Consider the following 26,661-nt stretch of genomic DNA (forward strand, 5'->3'; position numbering starts at 1 on the left):
GGGTCTATAATGTCCCACTTCGGTTTTACTTCCGCTTTACGATGCGACGTCACGGTCTAAAAATAGCCTGCGTGCGGTACGCCATTGGTGGTTTCTAACCTGTAGCAAAGAAAAAACACCCATAGAACAAAAAAATCACTTGTAAATGGGAAAAAAAACACTTGATTTTTTTTTGTATTGTGTTTTTTTTTTCATGTTTATTTCATGAAGCAAAATTTGGAAATACAAGTCGTTTTTTTTGTTTTACAAGTTAAAATGAGTCATTTTACAGGTATTTTTAAAAATTTTAAAACTAGGTTACGAGTATCTTTTTTGGCTCATAAACTCGACAAGAATGTGACAAAACTTGTGCATTTGTAATTGGTAATTTTTAACCCGCAGCGAAGAAAAAACACCCATAGAAAAAAATCACTTGTAATTGAAAAAAAAAACACTTGTAGAAATTTTTTTTACATTGTGTTTTTTTCATGTTTATTTCACAACGCAAAATTTGGAAATACAAGTTGTTGTTTTTTTGTTTTACAAGTTACAATTAGTCATTTTACAGGTATTTTTTAAAAAAATTTTAAAACTAGGTTACGAGTATCTTTTTTGGCTCATAAAACTGGACAAGTATGTGACAAAACTTGTAATTGGTCATTTTTAACCCGTAGTGAAGAAAAAACACCTGTAGAACAAAAAAATCATTTGTAATTGAAAAAAAAAACACTTGTAGAATTTATTTTTTACATTGTGTTTTATTTTCATGTTTATTTCACAACGCAAAATTTGGAAATACAAGTGTTTATTAAAATTGGTCATTTTGCAGGGATAATTTTGATTTTACAACCTTCCTTCTTTTGGCACTATTCTATCTCCATAGAAGACACCAAAGATAGATTACCTTTCTGAACTCCAGTCTAAATCTGCAGCTAACTTTTCCTCACTGGGCACTATTACAGAACTATCATCATCATAATCATCTTCATTTTCGACCTCGAATTGAATTTTAGAGAATTTCCCTGTTTTTGTATCGTAAAAAATTCATGTTTGCGCCATCGAAACACCTCTGCAGTCGACAGTGAGCTTTTCCGTTCCAATAGCGCCTTATCCAACGTGACTCTTGTAGCATGCAAGGGGTCAGGTGGTGACCATGTTATTAACAAAAAACATTTTCAACACATAACATTTTTAATCAATCAACAAAGTTAAATATAAAAATCATTCAGTGTTTTATTTTTTTCAATATTTATTTTTAACAAAAATGATATACCAAAACTTTAACTTACTCCGAGAAAAAAAAAAATTCTTGTCGTAAGAATGGCTTTACTGTCCGTCCTTTTTTCCCTCCTTCATTTGGCCCTCATACTCTGTTGTAACATTTCTCTGTCAATTTCAGTAATACTAGTAATTTTTAAAAAGTATATACACATTAATCCTCCCACAAAACGCTCATTTGTGAGCCAGTATTTTTGAGTTTTTTTCCATTATTATTTTTGCATATTCAACAAAATATTCTAATTTTCCATATTTATTTAATGACAACATTTATGAATGATTTTGAATTTTTGGAATTGGGGGTCTGCAGTTCAAATATTAAATGAGAAAAGTGTAGTTTGAAAGAGAGAGTATGATTTAAATAATGCCACTTAACTTTGTAATGAAACTGTTAGGGTGTGCTAGGAAATAGACTCCAAAGCAGACAAGAGAGTGGCTCTGCTCATGATCAAAAGTTTATTTAGCAGCGCATGAGGGTCGCAGCAACGTAGGTGCATGCGAGCTTGTAGCTTGTAGGTGTTGATGGGAGGCCAATCGGGCGTCGGCACAAGTCTGGGAGCAGGCATGAGGAATTCTGGGACGGACCAAGAGGTCTGATTAGCCGGGTAAGATAATATGTGGTAAATACCTGAATGCTGGACTTCACTGACGGGAAAGCTGAAAGTTTGGTCTGGCGACAAGCGGCAACAATGAGCTGGCTTATAAAGATGGCGGATTATGATGGCTCGCAGCTGTCGTTGTCTCCCCCCGTCTGGTCTCCAGCCTGCAATCATGGAGCCCTAACAGAAATGGCGAACCGTATAAAATGGATCCAACACAGACAAGGAAGTTTGTGTAGAATTTATTTGGAAAAACAAGGGAGCACGCCAGAACACGTGAGGGAAAATACAAATAAAAAGAGGCATGAACCGAGTCGGCGAGAGAACCAAGGGCAAGGCTTTCATGGCCAGAAGAGGTAATAAAAAAACGGCAAGTCCAAACAAAAATGCTTTCACAAAAATGCCACGAATACGAATGTAACTCCTAATCTAACCTGCGTGCAAAATCTGAAGAAGCCAGCATGGATGACTGGCAAAACAGTCATTGGCCACTGCTTCTAATACCAACACACACGTGTCGCTTCATCCGATCCTTCTGAGCGAATCCTTGACCACAAACTGCGCAAGAAAAAGGGTTTTCAGCACTGTGTGATCTTGTGTGGTGTTTTAAGGTTTTTTTATGGGCGAACGCTTGACCACAAACTGAGCAGGAAAAAGGTTTTTCGCCAGTGTGGGCTCTTGTATGTATTTTCAAGCTATTTTTTTGAATGAATCTTTGACCACAAACTGAGCAGGGAAAAGGTTTTTCGCCATTATGGGTTCTTGTGTGTGTTTTTAAGTTTTGCTTACGAGAGAATCCTTGACCACAAACTGAGCAGGAAAAAGGTTTTTCGCCAGTATGGGTTCTTATGTGTGTTTTTAAGTTTTGCTTTTGAGAGAATCCTTGACAACAAACTGAGCAGGAAAAAGGTTTTTCGCCAGTATGGGTTCTTATGTGTGTTTTTAAGTTTTCCTTGTGAGTGAATCTTTGACCACAAACTGAGCAGGAAAAAGGTTTTTCGCCAGTGTGGGTGCTTGTGTGGATTGTCAAGCTTTCCTTGTGAGTGAATCTTTGATCACAAACTGAGCAGGGAAAAAGTTTTTCGCCAGTATGGGTTCTTATGTGTATTTTTAAGGTTTGCTTTTGAGAGAATCCTTGACCACAAACTGAGCAGGAAAAAGGTTTTTCGCCAGTATGGGTTCTTAAGTGTGTTTTTAAGTTTTCCTTCTGAGTGAATCTTTGACCACAAACTGAGCAGGAAAAAGGTTTTTCGCCAGTGTGGGTACTTGTGTGTATTTTCAAGCTTTCCTTGTGAGTGAATCTTTGATTACAAACTGAGCAGGAAAAAGTTTTTTCACCAGTGTGTGTTCTTGTGTGTAGTTTTAAGTGTTCCTTCAGAGTGAATCTTTGACCACAAACTGAGCAGGGAAAAGGTTTTTCGCCAGTGTGTCTTCTTTCGTGACGTTGTAAGTTTTGCTTTAGAGAGAATCCTTGACCACAAACTGAGCAGGGAAAAGGTTTTTCGCCAGTGTGTCTTCTTTTGTGACGTTGTAGGTTTTGCTTTTGAGAGAATCCTTGACAACAAACTGAGCAGGAAAAAGGTTTTTCACCAGTGTGTGTTCTTGTGTGTAGTTTTAAGTTTTCCTTCTGAGTGAATCTTTGACCACAAACTGAGCAGGGAAAAGGTTTTTCGCCATTATGGGTTCTTATGTGTGTTTTTAAGTTTTGCTTACGAGAGAATCCTTGACCACAAACTGAGCAGGAAAAAGGTTTTTCGCCAGTATGGGTTCTTATGTGTGTTTTTAAGTTTTCCTTCTGAGTGAATCTTTGACCACAAACTGAGCAGGAAAAAAGTTTTTCTCCAGTGTGGCTCCTCATATGCCTACGACAAGTATACTTATTAGCAAAGGTTTTCCCACACTGAGAGCATTTGCAGAGTTTGTTGTCACTGTGAGATTTCTTATGACCATCCTCATTGTAAGGTGAGTGTGACGTGGCGCCATTTCTGTCTGATGGAGCGATGAAATTGTCTGCTTGCAATTCTTCTGTTGAGCTGCTGCCACCTAGAGACTCCGCTCCTCTGCTGACCTCACTCTGACCATCTTCACTCTTCAAGGGCTCACCATTTGACCTGGTGATATGCTCCTCCTCTTCCTCCTCTTTAACGTATGGCAGCTCTTCTTCCTCCTTTTTGATTGGAAGTTGCTTCTGTTGACAGGGCTCTGGCTCCTCCTCCTCTTTGATTTGGGGGAGCTCAACGCCAGGACATGCTGCCTCCTGCCGCTCAGCACCAAGATATTTTCTGAAACCTGCAAGAGACAAGAAAATCATTGATATATTTTATGGACTACCACCACGTTTGTAACGAATACAGTGATCCCTTGCGGTTTCGTGGATTCAGTGCGTGGTGCGGTTTTAAAAAGTACTGTATTTATTAGTGTTGCACCGATACCATCTTTTGGCCCCGATACCGATACCTGGCTGTGCAGTATCGGCCGATACCGATACCATACCGATACCACCCCGTTTATATACATATATATATATATATGTATACCCCCCCCCCCCAAAGAGCTACATAATTGGATGTGAAATCATTGCTATCAAGACTTTGTCAGGCCGTTGCTTACCTTTGCAAAATAGGAAAAAGTACATTAAACCCTAGTAGACAATAGTTGAATAAACCTTTGGCTCTCAGAAGCCAAAATAGTGCTACATTTGTGAAATTAATAAAACATGTATAATACTAGCCCAACAGTAAGAAAGTAAAAATAAATTCATAATAATAAACTCTGAATGAACTGAATAAACTTTTTTAAACCTCTCAAAGTCCAAACAGTGCAACTTTCATGAAATTATTGTCACATTTTGCTGCTGGTTAGATTGTGTTTTGTTGCTGGGCTGGTAGTGGGGTTGTTCCTGACGTCGCACCTGAATCCAATGCAGGCTCATCAACGCAGCATTTAAGCACGGGTGATCTCAGTGACGGCTGCCGAGATATTTGCCTTGCTGATCGCCATTTGACATCTCGCACTATAGTCTCGCTACATTTGCTTGTTACGCCCCTGCATTGTTTTTTTTCTGTTAGTGTGCTGCTCTCGTTTGTAACCTCTACCCTGTGCAGGTATTTGAGTGTTTTTATTTGGGCTTTTTGGCTCGCTGCCTATCGTCTTCGTTAACCTTCGAGTTTGTAGCGTTGAGCTCCGTCGACCTGCTGTCACGGACTCCTTTTGTTATCTCTACTATCCCGCGATCGCGTGTTATTTTTTGTTTGCAATCAGTAAAACCCTTGTACGTATCCCCGCTTGTTGTCTGCTTCGAGGTTCAACCTTGTTTCCGCATTTGCGGATGCGAACAATTATAAGTAATAATAATTGACCACAGCATCCCGTCTCTCTATTAGCCTCCTTTTTTTCGGGAGGGGGGATTCCTTTTTTTCCATTTCTGAAAGGTGGCAACCCTACTTTGGAAACAGTTCCCAAATTACTGCGGCATTTCTTTCAGTAAAAGACAATAAAAGTAAAGTGACGTAGTGAACTGACCAGAGATTGTTGCTCTGTTCGTTCATGTTTCATCTTCAAATGTTTTATCAGGTTCGAGGTATTGAAAATGGCCGATTTAACTCCACATCTCAAAACTTTCAGGCCGCAAATCTTGCATGCAGCCATTGATTTTAATCGACGGGATTTCTATTTTGGAAATATTTCCCGACTGCCGCCATTTCTCCTGGTTTGCTTTTCCTCCATATGAAAAAGCGCCCTTGTCATTGGTCAGAGTGGCTATTGGCCCGCTCTTATTGGTCTGGAGCAGGCCAATTGCAATAGCTGCTTGGTGTTCAGGTGTCATCACACAACACAGAGACAATGTAGTGAGCGCCAGGAGGAAAAAAAGGCTGCGGTCAAATGTTATAATAATGGACCGGTAAATTATCGGTAAGCCTGTCGCAATATGCAATAATTCCATTTATCGCGCGATTTATAAAAATGAAGGCGGTAACTTTTCCGCTGCGATTTATCGCCTCGCGTGCACGTGTGTGTGCGCGTGTGGCAGACGTGCTGTTAAGAGTTCGTTACCAAGTGCGCAAAATGCATCTTCGTTCCAGGTCCGCCAAAAACTAGCGCCGGAGCCAATTGTTCCCATTATATCCTATTGTTCAACGTATACCGGCCGCGTCAGTGCTCCGGAGTGACTGTGGACCATCTATGGCGCGCCGGTGTTGTTGACGTGTGGGCGCTCCCGTCAGGAGTGACATTTCATGCGGGGCGGCTATTTTTCGGCACAACGCTGGATATTTACAACGAATTCCGCCAAAACATTGTTACCGACTTGGCTGCTACGAATAACCTCACTTTGACAACGAACAGCTGAATGATATTACCGGTAAAAGCGCTGTGCTTCAAACTCGTCCTGTATATGAAAGCCCTCATATGCTGGTGTTATGTAGTAATGAGCAGACGTGACTTCAGCGGCGCTTGCTAACTTTTTTAATGCACGGTTGCGCGCACACACTAGATATCATGAAATGGCAAACTAGATGTGCTACTTCCCATGCCATTGGCTACGTGAGCCCAGAGTGATTATGGGACATGTACTCCATATACTACATTGATGAATTCTAAACTGTCATTTGTCACATGAGGTTAAGAAGGCCAAATCAATCCATACCAGTGACTATAGATAATGTTGCAAATATTGTTAATTCAGTACGTGACACAAATGGATTCGGACCATAAATAGGATGTCTTGCTCATGTAGTAAACCTAGCTACTAAGAGAGCTGTAGCAATCAACGGTGTGCCCTGCCTCACTTTACAAACAGTAAAGATTGTTCTCAGCACTTTTATACAATTTTTTTTTCATATCAGTTAGAAGTAAGCACATAAATATTATGCACTAAAATGCATGTTTATATGATGGCAATTTAATTTTTGCTCGTTAGCAAAAAAAAAACAAAAAAACAAAAAATACAATTGTTATATTTTTTTTTTACAGAGCATTAAATGTATTGAATCGGATCGAAAATCGTGTCCCTCGTATCAAAATTCGTACCGAACCATGACTTAACTGTATCATTGCATCCCGATGGAACACCATTGCAGAAGCTATGACGGGAAAAGTTTTCATTTTTCTAAATGCTGAAGTTGTTAAGTGCAATGTTTTTTTTTTTTTTTTTTTAAACACATTTTATTTATTCTGTGTTTCTGTGCGGTATCAATATTGTTGTTTTTTACTTAAGAGGTATGGTCTATTGTTTTTAGTTGTGATTTCTTAAAAAGTATATTTGAATTTAAGAGTAAATATCGCGTTTAAATGGGTGTATCTTCATCGACAAATAAGCCGCATTGGACTATGAGCTGCAGGATTCAAAATGAGGAAAACATGTCTTAGTAGTGATTTTCTGACTTAGTAGTGATTTGCTCAAGCATTCAAGGTAATTATTATTTTCTTCGAACCATGCATGCCTTTTGAAATGTTGTGAAAAAAATCAATAGGAGAAAGCAGCATTGGCGTCATAGTTCGCAATATTTACGTAAAATAAATGCTAACTGCACGTTTTTTTTTTTTTTGCTTTTAATCAAGAATCAAGACCGTTTTACATCCATATTTATAAAGAATTCAGGGATTTAAGCATTTATTAACAAGAATTTTCAATTGAAAAAGCTCTTTGTTTACAAAGGCCGCTGCTCCATTTGCTGACTGACATGCATCATAGTTCACAATATTTACGTAAAATGTATGCTAGCTGCACGTTTTTTTTTTTTTTGCTTTTATGACAGATATCATTTTGTGTCATCCGGGAAATGATCTCATAAATGGTAAATGGTAAATGGTGTTATACTTATATAGCGCTTTTCCACCTTTCAATAGTGGAGCAGCTTCGCATAACGATTGTTCACTTTTTGAGAAAAGCATGAAATTTCTACCATAGCTAGTACACACCATAAGATTTATTTTCAGATGTGGAGGTATTTCTGATTTGACTCCTGAGGCCCGGGAGAGGTCAAATTCAAAATGGCTGTCATTCCAGCGTGTCTACTGTTCAAACACACATCATTTTGGAACCAAACAGAGTAGGAAGACACTTAAGATGTCATTTCCAACAAAGTTAGGGATGCACATTGATTTGGGGATACTTTTGAGATTGTAAGAATTCAAGAAAATGCATTTAGGTCAAGGTCAGGGTCAGATTATGTTGAAATTCTGTGAGAAATCATAGCTGACTTCAGGCAGGTCTACAGCTAAAAATATAACCTGCCCAGATTAACAGAACACATTGTAGGACTCAGCAGTCATCTGAACATTTTAAGATATACAGATGTGTATGAACTGTTAAAATTGTAGGCATGACGTTAGTTTAAAACGTGTTGAAACGAGAAAATTTACTGAGTTAGCGCAGTTTGAAAGTTGCATTGGTTTGAATGTGAGGCACAGTGTTCAACCAAAATGCTACAGCACAAAAACTATAAATCACACAGAAAGTGTAGGAAGCAGCAGAATTGTGTTAACAGTTTGATGTATATCATGTGTATGTCCTGTTAAAATTGTAAGTTTGACAGCAGTTTTTAAATTTGTGGTTGCATGGTGTTTAGTCACTGCTTGGGACCTGAAACGCTGGGAAAAAAAACACCCAGGTGCTCTGCAGAGTTCAAGTCAGTCCCATGAGCAGAACAATGCAATGGTAAAAGACTCTGGTGGGGCTATTGGACTGACCGGCAATCCAGGAGCACTCAAACGCTGGATGATAGCAGGACCAGAAATTGCCAGGATCACTAAAGAGTTTGAGGAACAGGCAATAAAGCAACAGCCTGTAGCTACCGACACAGGACACCCTCACCAGGACCAGCAACCTGGAGTGCAAAATGCATTTTTGAAGGAGGTTAAGGCACTTGTGACAGTGCTGGAAGAGATGGGGAATCCATTTCTAGAACAAAGCCTGTAGTAGTCATTGACACAAGGGACATCATGGACACCCAGGTGGCTGAAACTGTGAGAAGGATTGAGGGGCTTGGTGAAGAGCAGTACAGCAAGTTTGTGACAGAAAGGCCAGAACAGTGTACAACACCTGTCACACAAACACTTCCAAAGAACAAATTGCCATTTTTCAGTAAGCCACTTGTCAAGATAAAATCAAAAGACAAGGCACATCTTGCTGCGCTGAAGAGTGACTGTGGTCTCTTTTCAAGGCTGTACATCTCCTGCCAAACTCGAGATGGAGACATCGACAATTTCTTCTCCCATGAAAACCAGGAAGCCCCACCATCTCTGTCAACTGGAGGAAAGATTCACATTGGGATTAAAGCAGAACTACTTCGCTGCATGGAGTCAGATATGGCTGAAAACGAGAGTGTTCCTGTGGCTTATCCAGTAATTCTTGATGGTGCAGCTGTGGTTCAAATGCTAAATCCTAGCACATCAAGAACATTTCAAGAGTATGGAGAAACAGTGTTTGCACTGTACATCTCTGCTCAACTTGAGAAAAGTGACAGTGTCGATCTTGTCCGGGATGTATACCTACTTGGCAGCCTGAAAGCCTCAACCAGACAGAAGAGGGGAAAGGGCACCAGCAAAAGGGCAGCTCCTGCTACTGGGATGCCCAAGAACTGGAAGGACTTCCTTCGATGTGATGAGAACAAAACTGAGTTGAGCTTCTTTCCTGTCATGTGAAGCTGTTCGTCTACCTCTTGCACAGGAAAAGGAACTGTATGCTACAGATGGAACTGGAGTACTCTGCTCTCCTCCTGAGTCATGCTTGGCCTGCCTTGCCCCATGTTCGCAAGAGGAGGCTGACACTCGCCTACTTCTGCATGTGGCAGATGCTGTGCAGAAGGGTTGTAAGAAGGTGACCATACGTATTGTTGATACTGATGTGGTCGTACTGGCTGTGGCTTCATTCAACAAAATAGCTCCTGATGAACTGTGGGTTGCCTTTGGTGCTGGGTCAAGCTTCCGGTACATAGCTGTTCACCAAATTGTTGCCAAAATGAATCACACACAGTGCCTAGCTCTTCCAGTCACACGCTTTCACTGGGTGTGAAACTGTCTCTGCATTCGCTGGCCGAGGAAAGAGGACTGCCTGGGAGACTTTGGTTAAGTCTTTTCCAGAGGTCAATGATGCTTTCCTTGAACTCCTGTCTACGCCAAGGGAGGTCAGTGAAGAATCAAGGTTACTGCTCGAAAGATTTGTAGTGCTGATGTATGACCGAACCAACGAGAACACAGAATGATGCCAGGAAACAGCTCTTTACACAGAAGTTCAGAACTTTAGAGAATATTCGTCCAACCCAGAAAGCCCTCAAAGAGAACATCAAGCGCACTTGCTACCAGGCCAACTGTTGGAACCAGGCACTGGTCCTGGATCCAGTGATGCCAGACCCATCTGACTGAAAGAACTGAGTGGCAGCCACTCTGGACCACTCTCCCTGAAGCATCAAAATCGTGCTATGAATTAATCCGCTCTCACTGTGTTAAAGGGTAAATGGGGTTATACTTGTATAGCGCTTTTCTACCTCTCAAGGTACTCTTTATACTACATTGCCATCTACCTAATGGTGACGCAGCACCAGGAGCAACGTGGGGTTCAGTGTCTTGCTCAAGGACACCTAGACGAGGTCATCAGGGCGGAGAATTGAACCCGCAACCTGCACTGTACGATGTAAATGTGCCAAAGCAGCACTTAAGTGCACGGATCTGTGCTTTTGTTCCAGAGACTGTTAAGCTTTCTAAGTTGTTAGTTGATAGTTTGATAGTTATTAGCTTCTCCCAGTCCCTGTGCCAGTCACTTCTCTGTGTTTCTGTGTGATTTAAAAAAACAAAAACATGAAAAAATTAAATCAAATAAAACAAACAACAACAAAAAATCACCTCCCCGATGGATCATCACCTTACCGTGGTGGGGTGGTTTGTGTGTCTCCATGACCCCTAGAGCCATGTCGGTGGGAGGCTAGTACTCCTGTCACATTCTACGAAGCTGAACAGGTCGAAGGGTAGAGTCCAGACAAAGAATGATCCACCTGTAGCAACTTGGGCCAATCACCCACCCTGCTGAAATTTAACTTTCAATTTGCAGTAGTTCATTTCACAGTTTGAACACGTTTTTTTAAACTGCTGTCATGCCTACAATTTTAACAGTTCATACACATCTTTATATCTTAAAATGTTCAGATGACTCCGCTGAGTCCTACAATGTGTTCTGTTAATCTGGGCAAGATATATTTTTAGTTGTAGACCTGCCTGAAGTCAGCTATGATTTCTCACAGAATTTCAACATAATCTGACCCTGACCTTGACCTAAATGCATTTTCTTGAATTCTTACAATCTCAAAAGTATCCCCAAATGAATGGGCATCCCTAACTTTGTTGGAAATGACACCCTAAGTGTCTTCCTACTCTGTTTGGTTCCAAAATTATGTGTGTTTGAACATTAGACACGCTGGACTGGCAGCCATTTTGAATTTGACCTCTCCCGGGCCTCAGGGGTCAAATCAGAAATACCTCCACATCTGAAAATAAATCTTACGGTGTGTACTAGCTATGGTAGAAATTTCATGCTTTTCTCAAAAAGTGCACAATCTCTCATAATATGAGAGCGAGGCCGCTGTACTATCACTTTTGAATCGATGTCAAAGTTACAGTAGTTACATAAATTGCCGGATAACACTTAATGACATCTGACATTTGTCGGCTGCACATCCATGATGCGAATCTCCCGTTCCACCACATCCCAAAGATGCTCTATTGGATGGAGATCTGGTGACTGTGGAGGCCATTTGAGTACAGTGAACTCATTGTCGTGTTCAAGAAACCAGTCTGAGATGATTCCAGCTTTATGGCATGGCGCATTATCCTGCTGAAAGTAGCCATCAGAAGTTGGGTACATCGTGGTCATAAAGGGATGGACATGGTCAGCAAAAATACTCAGGTAAGCTGTAGCATTCCAACGATGCTCCATTGGTACCAAGGGGCCCAAAGAGTGCCAAGAAAATATTCCCCACACCATTACACCACCACCACCAGCCTGAACCGTTGATACAAGGCAGGATGGATCATTGCTTTCATGTTGTTGACGCCAAATTCTGACCCTACCATCCGAATGTTGCAGCAGTTATCGAAACTTATCAGACCAGGCAACGTTTTTCCAATCTTCTATTGTCCAATTTCGATGAGCTTGTGCAAATTGTAGCCTCATTTCCCTGTTCTTAGCTGAAAGGAGTGGCACCCGGCGTGGTCTTCTGCTGCTGTAGCCCGTAAGCCTCAAAGTTCGACGTACTGCACGTTCAGAGATGCTCTTCTGCCTACCTTGGTTGTAACGGGTGGTTATTTGAGTCACTGTTGCCTTTCTATCAGCTCGAACCAGTTTGGCCATTCTCCTCTGACCTCTGGCATCAACAAGGCATTTCCGCCCACAGAACTGCCGCTCACTGGATATTTTTTCTTTTTCGGACCATTCTCTGTAAACCCTAGAGAGAGTTGTGCGTGAAAATCCCAGTAGATCAGCAGTTTCTGAAATACTCAGACTAGCCCTTCTGGCACCAACAACCATGCCACGTTCAAAGTCAATCAAATCACCTTTCTTCCCCATACTGATGCTCGGTTTGAACTGTAGGAGATTGTCTTAAACCATGTCTACATGCCTAAATGCACTGAGTTGCCGCCATGTGATTGGCTGATTAGAAATAAAGTGTTAACGAGCAGTTAGACGGTTCGTTTTCGGTACAGTAAGAAAACAAAATGCAAAATATAAATGTGCTAGTTGTTTATTACACACCTTTGTGCTTTCAACAATAGCAACATTAATTAACATTAGCCTATAGAAAGCTAGAATTCTGCTCAAAAAGTAGCGGATATTTAAAGACAATCCAACAACAATTTGCCTTTCAGACCCCGCGCATTGGCCAGCTTTCTTTCTGAAAGAAAGAAGAAAAACTAAGTCCTGTGCTAAAGAGAAAAGCAATCCCAATGACAAAGATTTTAACATGTATTTTACAAATGAAATGCCTCAATGAATCATTCTTTTTTCTCATCAACGGTTTTCAAAAGCTTTACTGGTGGATTTTCTCAAGTTAAAGCGCCAGACAGAAATTATTAAATTTAATTGTGTAAGCAGGACCTTATTATTTAATTACAGGTGTTTTAGCTCATTTCAATTTATTTTATTTAAATGGGCTATCATTTATTTTATTATGTGTTTATATTTTACAAATGTGATGTAGTACTCATTTATATTGTATATTTTATGTTGTATAACTTTAGTTCCGATGTGAATATTAGTTCCTACTTGTTTTGTTGTGGTAGGAGGTAAGCCTGTCGCAATATGCAATAATTCCATTTATCGCACGATAAATAAAAATGCTGCGATTTATCGCCTCGCGTGCACGTGCGTGCGCACGTGCGGCAGACGTGCTGTTGAAAGTTCGGATTCCTTGTTACCAAATGCGCAACATGCATCTTCGTTCCAGGTCCGGCAAAAAAAAAAGCGCCGGAGCCAATCGTTCCCATTATATCCTATTGTTCAACGTATACCGGCCGCGTCAGTGCTCCGGATTGACTGCGGACCATCTCCGGCGTGCCAGTGTTGTCGACGTGTGTGCGCTCCCGTCACGGGTGACATTTCACGCGGGGCGGCTATTTTTCGGCACACCACCGGATATTTACAAAGAAGTCCGCCAAAACATTGTTACCGACTTGGATGCCACGAACAACCTCGCTTTGACAAAGGGCATGATGAACATTGAGTGGCAAATTAAGAGCGCTGTGCTTCAAACCTGTCCTGTTTATGAAAGTCGCTGGTGTTGTAATGTGCAGTAATGAGCAGACGTGACTGTTCTGTGGCGTTTGCTAACTTCTTTTTAATGCGCGCACACACTAGATATCATGAAATAGCAAACTAGATGTGCTTCGTCCCATGCCATTGGCTACGTGAGCCCAGAGGGATGGGACACGTAGTCCATATACTACATCGATGAATTATAAACCGCCATGACTGAATGGAAGTTAAGAAGGCCAAATCAATCTATACCAGTGACTATAGATAATGCTGCAAATATTATTAATTCACTACGTAACACAGATGCACTTGGACAACTAATAGGATGTTTTTCACATGTGGTATGACCTCTAGTCACCTGCTAAGAGAGTAATAGCAATCAACAGTGTGCCCCGCCTCACTTTACAAACAGTAAAGATTGTTCTCAGCACTTTTATACAAAATTTCTTCAGATCAGTAAGAAGTAAGCACATAAATATAATGCACTAAAACGCATGTTTATATGATGGCAATTTAATTTTTGCTCGTTGGCAAAAAAAAAAAAAAAAAAATTCAATTGTTATTTTCTTTTCAGAGCATTAAATGTTTTGAATCGAAAATTGTGTCCGTATCGAAAATCTTATCGTTGCATCCGTATGGAACACCATAGCAGAAGCTATGAGGGGAAAAGTTTGCATTTGCCTAAATGCTTAAGTTATTAAGTGCAATTTTATTTATTTTTCTTGAAAAACACATTTAATTCATTCTGTGTTTCCTTGCGGTATTAACCCTTTCATGCATGACCCATGATATATTGAGTTTAAAAAATGTTACTAAGTGTTTTTATGTGTTTTTAGACATAAAAATAAAAACTGATTTGGTTGTTTTTATACACCAAATTTTCAAGGAGTTATGAACATGTCCACATAGGTGGACAGCATGCGTTTGTGGATTTTAACTAAAATATGAAAAAAAAAATCAACGAAGATCAAGTGATATAACTTTCAATGTTTATTGAATTATTCAAAAACTATAAATACTTTTCAAAATATTTTGCTCCGTTCAATACACCATTCTGGGCTTTTCTTTTTCACAGAAAAATGAACTACAGTGTTTTAAGTGCGAAACTAAGCAACCTTCAGTGCTTCAATTGACAAAACTAAACAAACTGCAGTGCTTCAACTAACAAACTACACAAATTGTAGTGCATCAACTGACAACCTCAAAAGGTTAAGGCTAGGCCACAGGTGAGGTGCTACAACCCTGCTACAACGCTGCATGCTTATGTACTTCCAGTACTTGATCAGTTCACCATCTCGTGTGAAAATTTGCCATGTACTCAGGACACACAGCCACATTGCAACACATGCAGCTGTACTTCGTTTTTCGTGTGCATGCAGGGTCTTGGAATTTTTGGGCATTTTTTATGTTGTTCAGCTGGGGCCACTGGTTTCCAGGACCAAGCCTGACCTCCCGGGGTACCTTGGATGCATGTTTGCGCTTCACAGGAAGAGGTGGTGGAGAAGTGTCACTTGGTCTGCCCCTTTTGCGGACAGTGCCTGAATTTATCAATGAACGTGCCACTGATGCCTTGAAAGGCAGAAGACCACCCTCCTCCAATCCAGAGAATCTGAGGAGATGCCAGGCATTCACAACAGTTACATCGAGGAAGTGGAAGAATATTCTGATGTACCAGCGTTTGTTCTTGTGTCTGTGGGGATACATTGCCACCATTTGGTCCATCAGGTCAACCCCTCCCATATAATCGTTTATCCTTCACTGCAAATGGCCTGTCAATGGTGATGATCTTCTTATCTTTCTTGGACCATGTCTGTGCAACATCCGTCGGGTGCTTGCCAAGACAGGACGAGGCCATGTGAATACGTGAAGTGTCAAGCCAATATGTGACAGTGGCATCTTCACCATTGGTGACAACAGGGATAGCTCCTCTTCCTTCTTCTTTGAGTTCTGTTGCACTCCTGAGTTTCGTGCCCCCTGAAGCCTGTTGACCCGGCATGTGCCAGTGCCATAGATGCCCTGTTCCTTTCAAGACAGTAATCTGTGAAATGCCACAAAAATAGCTATCAAAAAACACCTTGTGGTTCTTGAATTGGATGTCATCACAGAGGCGCAAAATGACGTCTGCAGCCATTCCCAATTCGCTGACTGCACCTGAGCTCGCTGTACCCCTGTACACTTCAAAGCGGTACATGTATCCTGAAGCCCCTGATCTTGCCCAAATTTTCACACCCCAGGGTTTTGTTTTTTTGGGGATGTATTGCTTGATAGACAATTTGCCGCCTTGAAAGGTGGAAAAGCGCTATATAAGTATAACACCCTTTACCATTTGAAGGGCATGATCATATCATCTATGGCTTGAAACTCTTCAGGATCCACAGCAGAGAGGAAAATTGCTTGAAGAATATCTAGCACTGGGTTCATTTGGAACAGTTTATCGTGTCCTGGATCCACTGAGGAGGTGTCTGTAAAGTGAAGGTATCGGAAAATGTCCTCAAAGTGGTTCACTGCCATGGCATCAGCAATCAAATGTAAACGGAGTCCCTGTTCAGATGACCAATACGTCCGTCTCCGTGGGTAGCGGATGTAGGACATGACTAAGTTTATCCCAAGGAACATCTTAATTTCTTTTGCTGTCGCATTCAGGTTCTCCCTTCCCTTCTGGGGGGTATAGAGGTTGGTGTGGTATGTCATATCATCTATGAGTTCTTCTGGGAAGAGGTGCAAGAAGAATTCCAGGGGCTCAGTTGCGTTAACATTTAGACTCCACTTTCCCAAGAAGTCAGGTAACACACCCTCACATGAATTGTGCTTTACTTTCCAGATGTATCGTTTTGTTGTGTTTTCTTTGCTGTGGCAAGTGGTGCTGGTGTGTCAACAGGTCTCTCAGCTTTCAAATCAGGTTCTGCTGCCATCTCATCAGGGCTTTCGTCCTCCACATCCTCTGCATCCGGTCCTTCCTCCTCAGAAGCACTTTCACATTGATCTACAGTTTTTTTACTTGGCAACCACTCTTCATCACTGCTTTCAATGTACTTTGAATTTTCAGAATCAGGAGGCAGTTCCTCCACAATTCTGTAGGCTTGGCTGGGCCGGGCACGCCCAACACTAGCCTGTAAAATGTGAATTGGGCCCGTTGCTCATAATGAAAAATGCACAAAACACACATATTGATATATAGAATGCAGCTTGCAATCTAATAGCAAAAAATGTTGATTTATACAAAAGAAAACTATTTCAGATAAAGCATTGTCAAGAGTGACACACTGTGTTGAGATAATTATCGGGGTTTGATTTATTAAATGTTTGCTTATTGAATATTTGCTTATGCTCATATATACCATAAATAATACATATTGCCATATTTTTCTTTACTTATATAACCAGTAAATGATTATTGCTTGCTATACCAGATTGTAGTATAATGCTTAAGTGTTACAAAGTGTAGAAGAGGGTCGGAGTGGCTTCATGGCCACGTCATTGCGTAACTAGACCTTCCAGGCATCCTCAGCACCTGGGGTTTGGACTTTCGCCTAGCCCTTCGAGGACGATTTTCCATCCGAGGACATCTTCCAGGGCCACAGCGGTGCACAGCTGGAAGTGTTTGGACTATTTTGCTGATTGTTTAACGTTGCATAACTAAAAGTGTCCACATTATTTTGACGGTTTATATATTATTTTGACTGTTTATATGATTGTTTTGATTGTTTACATAAGCTCTTGCTCCACACACGTGTATCACTTAATTCCACCTACATGCACACACATATCCAATAAAAAACCACATGGGTGTCGCCAGCTTGCTCCCCCTCCCCTGAGGGCGGCTCCCAATCTTGTTTAGGGAAAACCCCTAAATAAAATACCAAGGAGGGTTTTTTGTCCTTTAGATCAATCTTGGTGGCTCATGAGTCACATGTTTGACCTCCTTGGCCAAGAAAACTGAGTGTCTTCTCTCCTTATTTTGGGCAATTTTACAATGTCTACCTAAGGATCTAATTTTTGAACTTGACACACTGTTCAGTAATTGCATGCAGTCCACTTCGGTGGACATCTAAAAAATTGCAATTTCCTCCCAATCTAAAATCAATACTTGGAAATTTTCAAAACTATGGTGATTATTAGGTGTTATTTGATGTAAAAATATTTTTTTTACCTGCAGGAGTTTCCTTCTGTAGAAGAATTGAACAGAAATCCCAGAGGTGCTAGGCATGTTTTCATTCCTGGCAGCCAACTTTGATGTTGACACATTTATTCTGCAGTTACAAAGGTTGACCACACAAAGCAGTGTTGGATGGATTCTCAGGCGTCCACTTTAGAGGCTTATAAGCAACACTGTCATCAAAACCTATTCTAATACTTGAAAATGACATTTTAATAGCTGTCTACTGCAGTGACCGTCATGCGTGAAAGGGTTATTATTGTTGTCTTTTACTTAAGAGACATGGTCTATTGTTTTTTTTAGAAGTAATTTCTTAAAAAGTATTTTTGAATTTAAGAGTAAATATTTATCGCGTTTAAATGGGGATACTTGATCAATTAATATATTCTGTATCCTCAATGTGTTATTGTAAATTGGTTTAAAAAAAAATGGAGGGGGCGCAATAATTTATGAGATAAATTATCGCACACTAAAATTTGTTATCGCGACAGGCCTAGTAGGAGGGTTTTGTATTGAACACGGGGCCACGTTGGTTATTATTATAGCAGAGAAGAGAGCAGTAAATCAACAAAGACAAGTCAACTGTGCCCCGATCTACCACTCAAGAAATCTGATGGACTCAAAAAGTGGGTTACGATTGCATATTAGTTTGAAAATCGACCGGATCCACCGGATTTTTATACAAGTGACTTCCGATCTGCCCGATCTTAGCTACCGGTACTAGTATTGACGCAGGAGGGTCGCGTCTCGCGTGAAATAATAAACTCTGCTGTTCTTTTTGCGTGTGTCGTGTTGAGCAGCTTCTGGGATGCGTCTAACATGCGGCTGCACTGCGACTGGTGTGCATTGGCTGACTGACTTTAACACCCGCGTTTCACTGCGTTCTCGCGGGAGCCACGTTGTCGTGCCGTTGTTTCTGGGTTACTGTCCTACCGCGTTGGTCCTCATTAGAGTAGAGAAGACTGAGTAAATATAATCTACACAAAGAAACTGGAAACCGATCGACTCACAGCCTCGAAAAGTAAGGGTTACATTACGTCAGAAACCGAACCGAACACCACGTACCGAAATGGTTCAATACAAATACATGTACCGTTACACCCTTATATATATATATATATATATATATTTATATACATATATGGCGGAGAACACAGACAAGACTGAAAAAGCAGTTTTCTGCTCTTGCAACCCTCTTTAAAATAAACTTCTGCATTTTAAGCCAAAACAATTGTTGTGTTTGAAAGAACAATATGTCTATATGGCACATTAAGTCCCCGAACTATTTTCAATTTGTCCGTTTTACCTTTAAAAAAAACCCTGTTTACAGACGTCGCGCAACCGCGTTTGTTTCAACCCATCCATAACACGTAGGTAATTGATAATATTTATCATTCAAAATGTCTGTCATTTTTAGCTTAGAATCATTAATCGATGTCTAATATTTCGTTAAAAAAAAAAAAAAAAAAAAGACTTAAAAAATTGTTCACTCGCATATTTTAAACTTTTAAACAATTTTTTTTTTAAATGGTGTCTGTTAAAAAGTCACGGATATCTACCTCATAACTCTCGCTTAATTCTATTTTTTGGTTAGTTTGGCATTTTCTCCAATATGTTAGACGATAAATAATCGATCCAAACAAAGAAAATTTGAAAAACAACATTTACAAGGATAAATATATGAGAAAGAACATCTCGACCACTCCTTGATGTCTGCGATTTCTGCATCGCGACCCTTGTTATATTACCATGTTTCCCCCAAAAATCCAGCTGTGGCCATTCACAGCTGTGTCTTGACACTCAGTGATACATGCTACATGGAGATTTTGGATCGAAACAAGGTAAGCACGCAATAATATCTCGTTGAAGTCGTGGCGTCTGTAATTCTGCTCTCGCGTGGTCTCACCTACAGATAGGGTTTTGCTGTTTAATTTTTTTTTTTTTTAAATACCCTCCTATTCAAAATTTTTCTTCCCCCAGAAAACTGAGATTTCAAATTGGGAGTCTTGGAGCGGGACTTCAAGTCACCTGAGTGTTTTCCCCCATATATATATGGCGGAACCTAACCTATCTCAATTTTCTGGGGGAAAAAAAATTTTGAACAGGAGGGCATTTAAAAAAAAAAGTTTTTTAAACAGCAAAACCCTATTTGGAGGCGAGAGCACACAAGAGCAGAATTACAGATGCCAGGACTTTAACGAGATATTATCGCGTACTTATCTTGTTTCGATCCAAAAAACTCCATGTCGCATGTATCACTGAGTGTTAAAACGGCTGGATTTTTGGGGGATTTTATGTGTGAAACATGGCCATATAAGAAGGGTCGTGATGCAGAAATCGCAGACATCAAGGAGTGGTCGTGATGTTCTTTTTCATATATTATTTACCCTTTTAAACGTTCTTCAATTTTTCTTTGTTTAGATCGATTATTTATCATCAAACATATCGAGGAAAATGCAACACTAAGAAAAAAAAAATACAATATAGCGATAGTTATGAAGTAGATATCCGTGACTTTTTTAGACATTTTTTTCATTGTGACGTAATTTGTTTTCAAAAGTTTAAAATATACAAGTGAATAATTCTTTCAAGTCGTTTTTTTTTTTTTTTTTTTAAACAAAATATTAGACATCAATTAATGATTCTAAGCTAAAAATGACAGACATTTTAAATAATAAATATCATTAGTTACCTTGTTTTCATGGCTGGGTTAAAACAAAGACGGTTGTGCGACATCTGTAAACAGGGGTTTTGATGGTAAAATGGGCAAATTTAAACTAGTTCAGGGGCTTAATGCGCCATAAATCTGCTATGGCAGCATTTAGACATTTAGTTCTATCAAACACAACAGTTGTTTTGGCTTAAAATACAGCAGTTTCTTTTAAAGAGGAGTGCAAGAACAGAAACTGCTTTTTCAGTCTTGTCTGTGTTTTCCGCCATATATATATATATATATATATCCATACATACATAATGTAATTACTTCAAACAAACCAAATCATTTACATAGAGGGAAATCTTTCAATCGATGCAGTGGTGCAACCTGATGTTGGCTAACGAGTCCATTGCACGACTACTAAGTAAGCAACACCACGATGTAAAAGGAATGAAAAATACTATATTAGACTGAAAAACATTTCTGTACTAATGAGGAAAAAGCAATGCTTGGGATGACCTTTCATGTGTATGAACGCTTCCTGAATGGATGACCACTCTTCTTCCTCGTCCTTGATGCATGCAGACTCCAGGTGCTCAGAATAACGGGCTTGGCTGACGTATAGATCTGCAAGACCAAAAATAAATCTTATTTTGTGGCGGTATGCGATGCGGGGGGTCTTGTTGGCCCGTTGAGCAGACGAGTTGCTGTGTCCGGCCGCTTGGAACTCTCTGTGAACTCTGACCTCAGCCGGAACGCGCAAGGCTGGTAAGTGTCTGTCAGTTGATTGTGACGTGGCAGGTGTTCGGCCATTCCTTACTACGCGGCGAAACGTCCTACACAATGCTCAGCGCGATTGCGCAAGCATCCGCACGCATGCGCACATCGGTTAGAAGCGGCGAGTACTCACTATTTTTGTTTTATTTAGTTTTTTAGAACCTTTTCATTTCCTCAAAAATACTTTTTGCATGTATTGCCCTCTCATACTTTAACCATTGTGTTTTTTCTGTTAGCTTTCAGCCAGTTGACCACATTAGTCACGTAACGTATTTAAACCGTCCTTATTTGATATAACTACATTTAAGTATTTTCTTAACCCTTGTGTGCTGATTTTTTTTTTGCGACACATAGGAAAAAACGTTCCAATTTTAAACGTTGTTTTGAAGTGTAATATCAAAGTCATTTCTGAATATTTTTTTACTTGCGACCACTCAAAATGTTCAGTGGCATCAGACCTATCCATACATGTATAGTTTTTATTTATTCATTTATTTTTTATGCCTTCTATGGAAAATAAAAGCAATATTGTGCTAAGAGCAAAAGTAACTGTTATCTGCATATATATAAATAACACATTCAAATTGGAATATTCAATATGGACAAATTAGAGCCTTCGATATGCAAATAAATCATAACATTAAAAATTTTTTGGAACGCAACATTTTTAACTTTTTTGCGACACATAGGAAAAAACGTTCCATTTTGGAACGTTGGTTTGAAGGGTAGTATCAAAGTCATTTCAGAATATTTTTTGACTTGCGACCACTCAAAATGTTCAGTGGCATCAGACCTATCCATACCTATATAGTTTTTATTTATTTATTTTTGATGCCCCCTATGGAAAATAAAAGCAATTTTGTGCAAAGAGCAAAAGTAACTATCATCTGCATATATATAAAAAACACATTCAAATTGAAATACTCAATATGGACAAATTAGAGCCTTCGATATGTTATTAAATCATAACATTACATTTTTTGGGAACGTAATGTTTTTGGAACGCAACATTTCTAAAATTTTTGCGACACATAGGAAATTTTGTTCCATTTTGGAACGATGCTTTAAAGTCTAATATCAAAGTCATTTCTGATTATTTTTTTTACTTGCGACCACTCAGAATGTTCAGTGGCATCAGACCTATCCATACATATATAGTTTTTATTTATTTTTGATGCCCCCTATGGAAAATAAAAGCAATATTGTGCTAAGAGCAAAAGTAACTGTCATCTGCATATGTATAAAATCACATTCAAATTGGAATATTCAATATTGACAATTTAGAGCCTTCGATATGTTATTAAGTCATAACACTAAAATTTTTTTGGAACGCAACATTTTCAAATTTTTTTGCGACACATAGGAAAAAACGCTCCATTTTGGAACGTTGCTTTGAAGTATAGTATCAAAGTCATTTCTGAATATTTTTTGACTTGCGACCACTCAAAATGTTCAGTGGCATCAGACCTATACATACCTATGTAGTTTTTATTTATTTATTTATTTATTTTTGATGCCCTCTATGGACAATAAAAGCAATATTGTGCTAAGAGCAAAAGTACCTGTCATCTGCATATATATATAAAACACATTCAAATTGGAATATTCAATATGAATCTTAGTAACAGACCTATTGTCAAATCTTTCTCGCATACATGCGCGTGCACACATTCATCACATACTCATACTCACGTGCACGTCACTGGTATTGCATTCACACACGCCAGCAGCTTTCGATCCAACCATGCTTTATTGCTTTGGTATCAGAATGGTGTCATATCACAGCACAAACGTCAGCGCAACCAAAAATGATAAATAGCTCTAAGCGGCATCTAGTGTATTATGGCGTTTATGACTCTCAAGTCAAAAAAATTAGTTTTCACATGTAGTTCAACCGCCTGTGAAGGGATGCATTGGGTAATTGCGGGAAATGCACTGTAACACATCAGGGGTTCAGTGCATCAAAAATACATGTAAAATTAGCATTTATAATGGGTGTTTATGGGAAAATAGAGTCTCTAGCGCCATCTGGTGTATTATGGCGTTTATAACTCTCAAGTAAAAAAAAAAAAGTTTTCGCATGTAGTTCAACCGCCTATGAAGGGATGCGTTGGGTAATTGCGGGAAATGCACTGTAACACATCAGGTGTACAGTGCATCAAAAACACATTGAAAATTAGCATTTATAATGGGTGTCTATAGGAAAATAGAGTCCCAAAAAGGGACTGTTTTTCCTGTGCGTGATAATCAGTGTTGTCACAGATTACTTGATTCTGATTACGCCTAAAAAAAGTAATCTAGTTACTTTACTGATTACTTCATTACCAAAGTAACTAAGTTACTTTAAAAGTAATCTATCAGTTACTTTTTACCCATTTTTCTCCCTTTGCCGCCAAACATAAGAATGACAACAGAAAAATGTCATCACATGTAATTGACTTTCCGATGATTGAATTTAAAGGGGAATATCAGAATTTCGCACTAGCCTAGCCACTCCGGAGCCCTGAAACTAACAAATATCTGACAAACTGCTTAGAATTTGTTGAAATCAACTCCACCGACCAATTAAACCCCACTAACTCCTAAGATTAAGCCTAATGTCAAAACTTCTGAATTTCGGGTTATGGTTAACAGCATATCAGTGCCAATGTAAAACAATGCAAACTGACGGCACAATAATCAACAACACACAAGTGGATTGTACAGTGCAATAAACACAAAGGTGGTGGCGAGCGCGGATGTGCGTGCAGCCGTGCACATTAACAACCCGGAAGTACTCCTCTCAACACACACGCGGTCAATTTGGCCACAAAACGTGGCGGCAACTAAACACTTTACACTCAATCGGACTTACAACACATCCCACAGATGCCAAACGAACACATCACCTCACGGCATCAATGTGCAACACGCATATGATGTAAACAAAGCTTGCAAACTTGGAGCGATGACTGCCGGTGTTGTGCCGAAAAATAGCCGCCCCGCCTGCAATGTCCCCCCTGACGAGAATGCTTCTTTATAACGCTTTATTGAGCGTTTATTTGATTTATTTGTTAATTATTTCATTATTGAGCGCCCACACGTCACTCGTACAGCTTTTTCTTACCAATCGATGGACATGGAAACAATTTTCTTGTACCGTGAATCTATGTATTATTTTACTCTGCTTTAACTAATAAATGTCATACCTGTGTGATTGTCATTGAGATATGGTCGTGAAAACCTGTAGACTAATACATTTCTCTTCAAAGATGGGTTATGTGGCCCAGTCCACGATTTGTTACTAAAATAAAGTACTAGTATTTTGTCTAATTTATTTATTTAAAACTGATTTTACAGTTGTAAATTCATTGCTGCAATGCGTCCATGAAAACATTTGATGTTTTCACCTCAATAAAGCGTTATAAATGAGCGTTCCCGTCAGGGGGGACATTTCACGCGGGGCGGCTATTTTTCGGCACAACACCTGTTGTTGCTACGGCAAAGCTACGAAACGGCCGCGCATGTAGGGGGTCCAACCTTTTGCTGATACCCTCCAGAATGAAGGAAAAATACTCACCTTCATTTATGGACATCCACAGATCAACATTCTCTCGCAACGTCTCAACACATGGCGCGAATGTCCACCCGCCTCAGTCCCACAACACGCGACGCGAGACCAAAACAGGAAATAGCTAAGAGGTTGTCATGGAAACACGTACCGGGAACCTTTTAATTTAGCATTTTCTATTCAAAATGCTCTTCGTACATGACTACAATATTCTTCATTCTACATACGTTATGAGGCAATGAAAAAATAGTAACGCAGAGACACTAAGGAATCTACCTTTAATCAGATTACTGGTGTAGAAAAATGAACGCGTTAGATTACTCGTTACTGAAAAAAGTAATCAGATTACAGTAACGCGTTACTAACTAACGCATTACTGACAACACTGTTGATAATAAAATGTATTCACACATATAATTATGACAATAATAATTTTGACATGCTTGCAAAAGAACTTTAACATTTTTTGGACAATTGGACACCATTACAGTGATTCTCAATGGTTTTTTCATGTGCTCTCTCTTTGATGTAAATCTTGCTAAAACATAAATGTCCCAAAATGGGACGTTTTTCCCACAAGGGTTAAGGCAATTTTTTAGTACCTTCTGCCTGTATGCATCTAAACAAAACAAGTTTAGAGCGCACGGTAGTACTTGGGGAGTCAAATTCGACTAATGTAGACGTTTCGCCGATGTAGGAGATTTTTGCAGAACACCGGTAACGCGCTCAGCCAAATGCACACACACGTTCGGTGGGTGGATTATGTCACAACAAAGGGTCACCACAATTTCGTCGTTTGCAAACTTGTGTCCCCAAAGTTGATTTATGCTGGAGAAAATTCATCCTAGCGATTTTTTGTTTATTCGTGTTTTGTTGTCTTCTAATCCAGCACAAAAGTCATTCAAAGTGCTTGACATCACTATAACTGCGATTAAAAATGGGAATTCCTTTGACAGCACTACTGTTAACATTATAAATGAATTCTCATCACCGCGATCTGTCATGTACAGTTACTTATCATCGAAAGTAAACCAACCTTCTAGTCTGTGAAGAACAACCTTAGCGTGCATTAATTTGCACACAGTCGAGTGTCGGTGACATGGGGGCTCCTCCTTCACTCCGCAAAGTTCCTCCGGTCTCGCGGACATTTTCCCACTTGATTTCTGAATGCTGGAACGAAGATTAGCTAATGACTTTTTTTTAGACCATATTGGCGGACACGTCGTCGAGAAAAGAGGAACAATGGCGAGTCTTTATCTTTTATCTTCTTTATGTCTTTATTTCTTTGATCTCTGTCTCTTAAAAAAGCCAATCGGGAGAGTGGGAGGCAACATCGCACACCCAATCACAAGATGAGCGCCAAGCAAACCAAAGTCTGCGCAGCCAATCACGAGCGTGGTCCGATTGCGGAAGAGGAGGGCTGTTCATCGATGTCGAAGCACTTTATATTCAGACACTTTTATGGAAGTTCATGAATTCGTTAGCATATTAGCATCGGTCGCTGTCGCTATCAGTCGCTCATGGAGTTGAACATGTGCATTGTATGTGTTTGTTATGCCTTCGCGAGGCGTGTACAATGTTGATGTTGCATAATTTAATAAAATAAAAATAATACCGCCAGAGGGCGGTGCTGAACGCATTGAATAATGGCGTACCGCACGCAGGCTGTTTTAATAGACCCTACCCACGTGACGTCACAACTCCTTCCTCCTGACTGGTGCCGCCCAATTGTCCGTCAACACATCATGTTTCCCTGTTACGGCTACGTACATTCCTCCTATTTACGACGTGTTTTTCTGCTCGTTAACATTAATAATCAAAATGGTGAAGGCGTGTGTGGCGGTCGGTTGCAATAACAGAGAAGATAGACGGAGAAGACGGAGAGACTTGAAGTTCTACCGGATTCCGAGAGACCCGGAGAGA

General features: G+C 39.9%; 1 protein-coding gene across 4 annotated transcripts; it reads right to left on the minus strand.

Moving 5' to 3' along the window:
* Positions 1 to 1,778: 1,778 nt before the first annotated feature.
* LOC130927669 (gastrula zinc finger protein XlCGF57.1-like) lies at positions 1,779 to 25,996 on the minus strand. 4 transcript variants are annotated; one of them, XM_057853618.1, is made up of 5 exons: positions 25,775 to 25,996; positions 20,931 to 21,038; positions 3,960 to 4,145; positions 1,908 to 2,036; positions 1,779 to 1,831 (listed from the first exon to the last, which is right to left on the minus strand). In XM_057853618.1, the coding sequence occupies exons 1-4, from the start codon at positions 25,884 to 25,886 to the stop codon at positions 1,957 to 1,959; spliced, it is 486 nt and encodes a 161-aa protein (XP_057709601.1). In that variant the 5' UTR covers positions 25,887 to 25,996; the 3' UTR covers positions 1,779 to 1,831; positions 1,908 to 1,956. The 4 variants fall into 4 exon arrangements, with proteins under 4 accessions (XP_057709601.1, XP_057709598.1, XP_057709599.1 ...); XM_057853615.1 differs by lacking the exons at positions 1,779 to 1,831; positions 1,908 to 2,036 and having other exon boundaries at positions 2,100 to 4,145; XM_057853616.1 differs by lacking the exons at positions 1,779 to 1,831; positions 1,908 to 2,036; positions 25,775 to 25,996 and adding an exon at positions 24,748 to 24,830 and having other exon boundaries at positions 2,100 to 4,145.
* Positions 25,997 to 26,661: the final 665 nt, after the last annotated feature.

Source organism: Corythoichthys intestinalis, chromosome 13, assembly GCF_030265065.1.
Source record: "Corythoichthys intestinalis isolate RoL2023-P3 chromosome 13, ASM3026506v1, whole genome shotgun sequence".
Classification (NCBI taxonomy): domain Eukaryota; kingdom Metazoa; phylum Chordata; class Actinopteri; order Syngnathiformes; family Syngnathidae; genus Corythoichthys; species Corythoichthys intestinalis.

Coding starts and splice junctions, on each gene's coding strand:
- LOC130927669 (XM_057853615.1), bottom strand. CDS start 25,886: ATGTCCGCGAGACCGGAGGAACTTTGCGGAGTGAAGGAGGAGCCCCCA. Junction 21,039..25,774: donor TGTTCTTCACAGACTAGAAG/GTTGGTTTACTT, acceptor TTGGTCTTGCAG/ATCTATACGTCAGCCAAGCC. Junction 4,146..20,930: donor AGCGTTCATACACATGAAAG/GTCATCCCAAGC, acceptor TGTCTCTTGCAG/GTTTCAGAAAATATCTTGGT.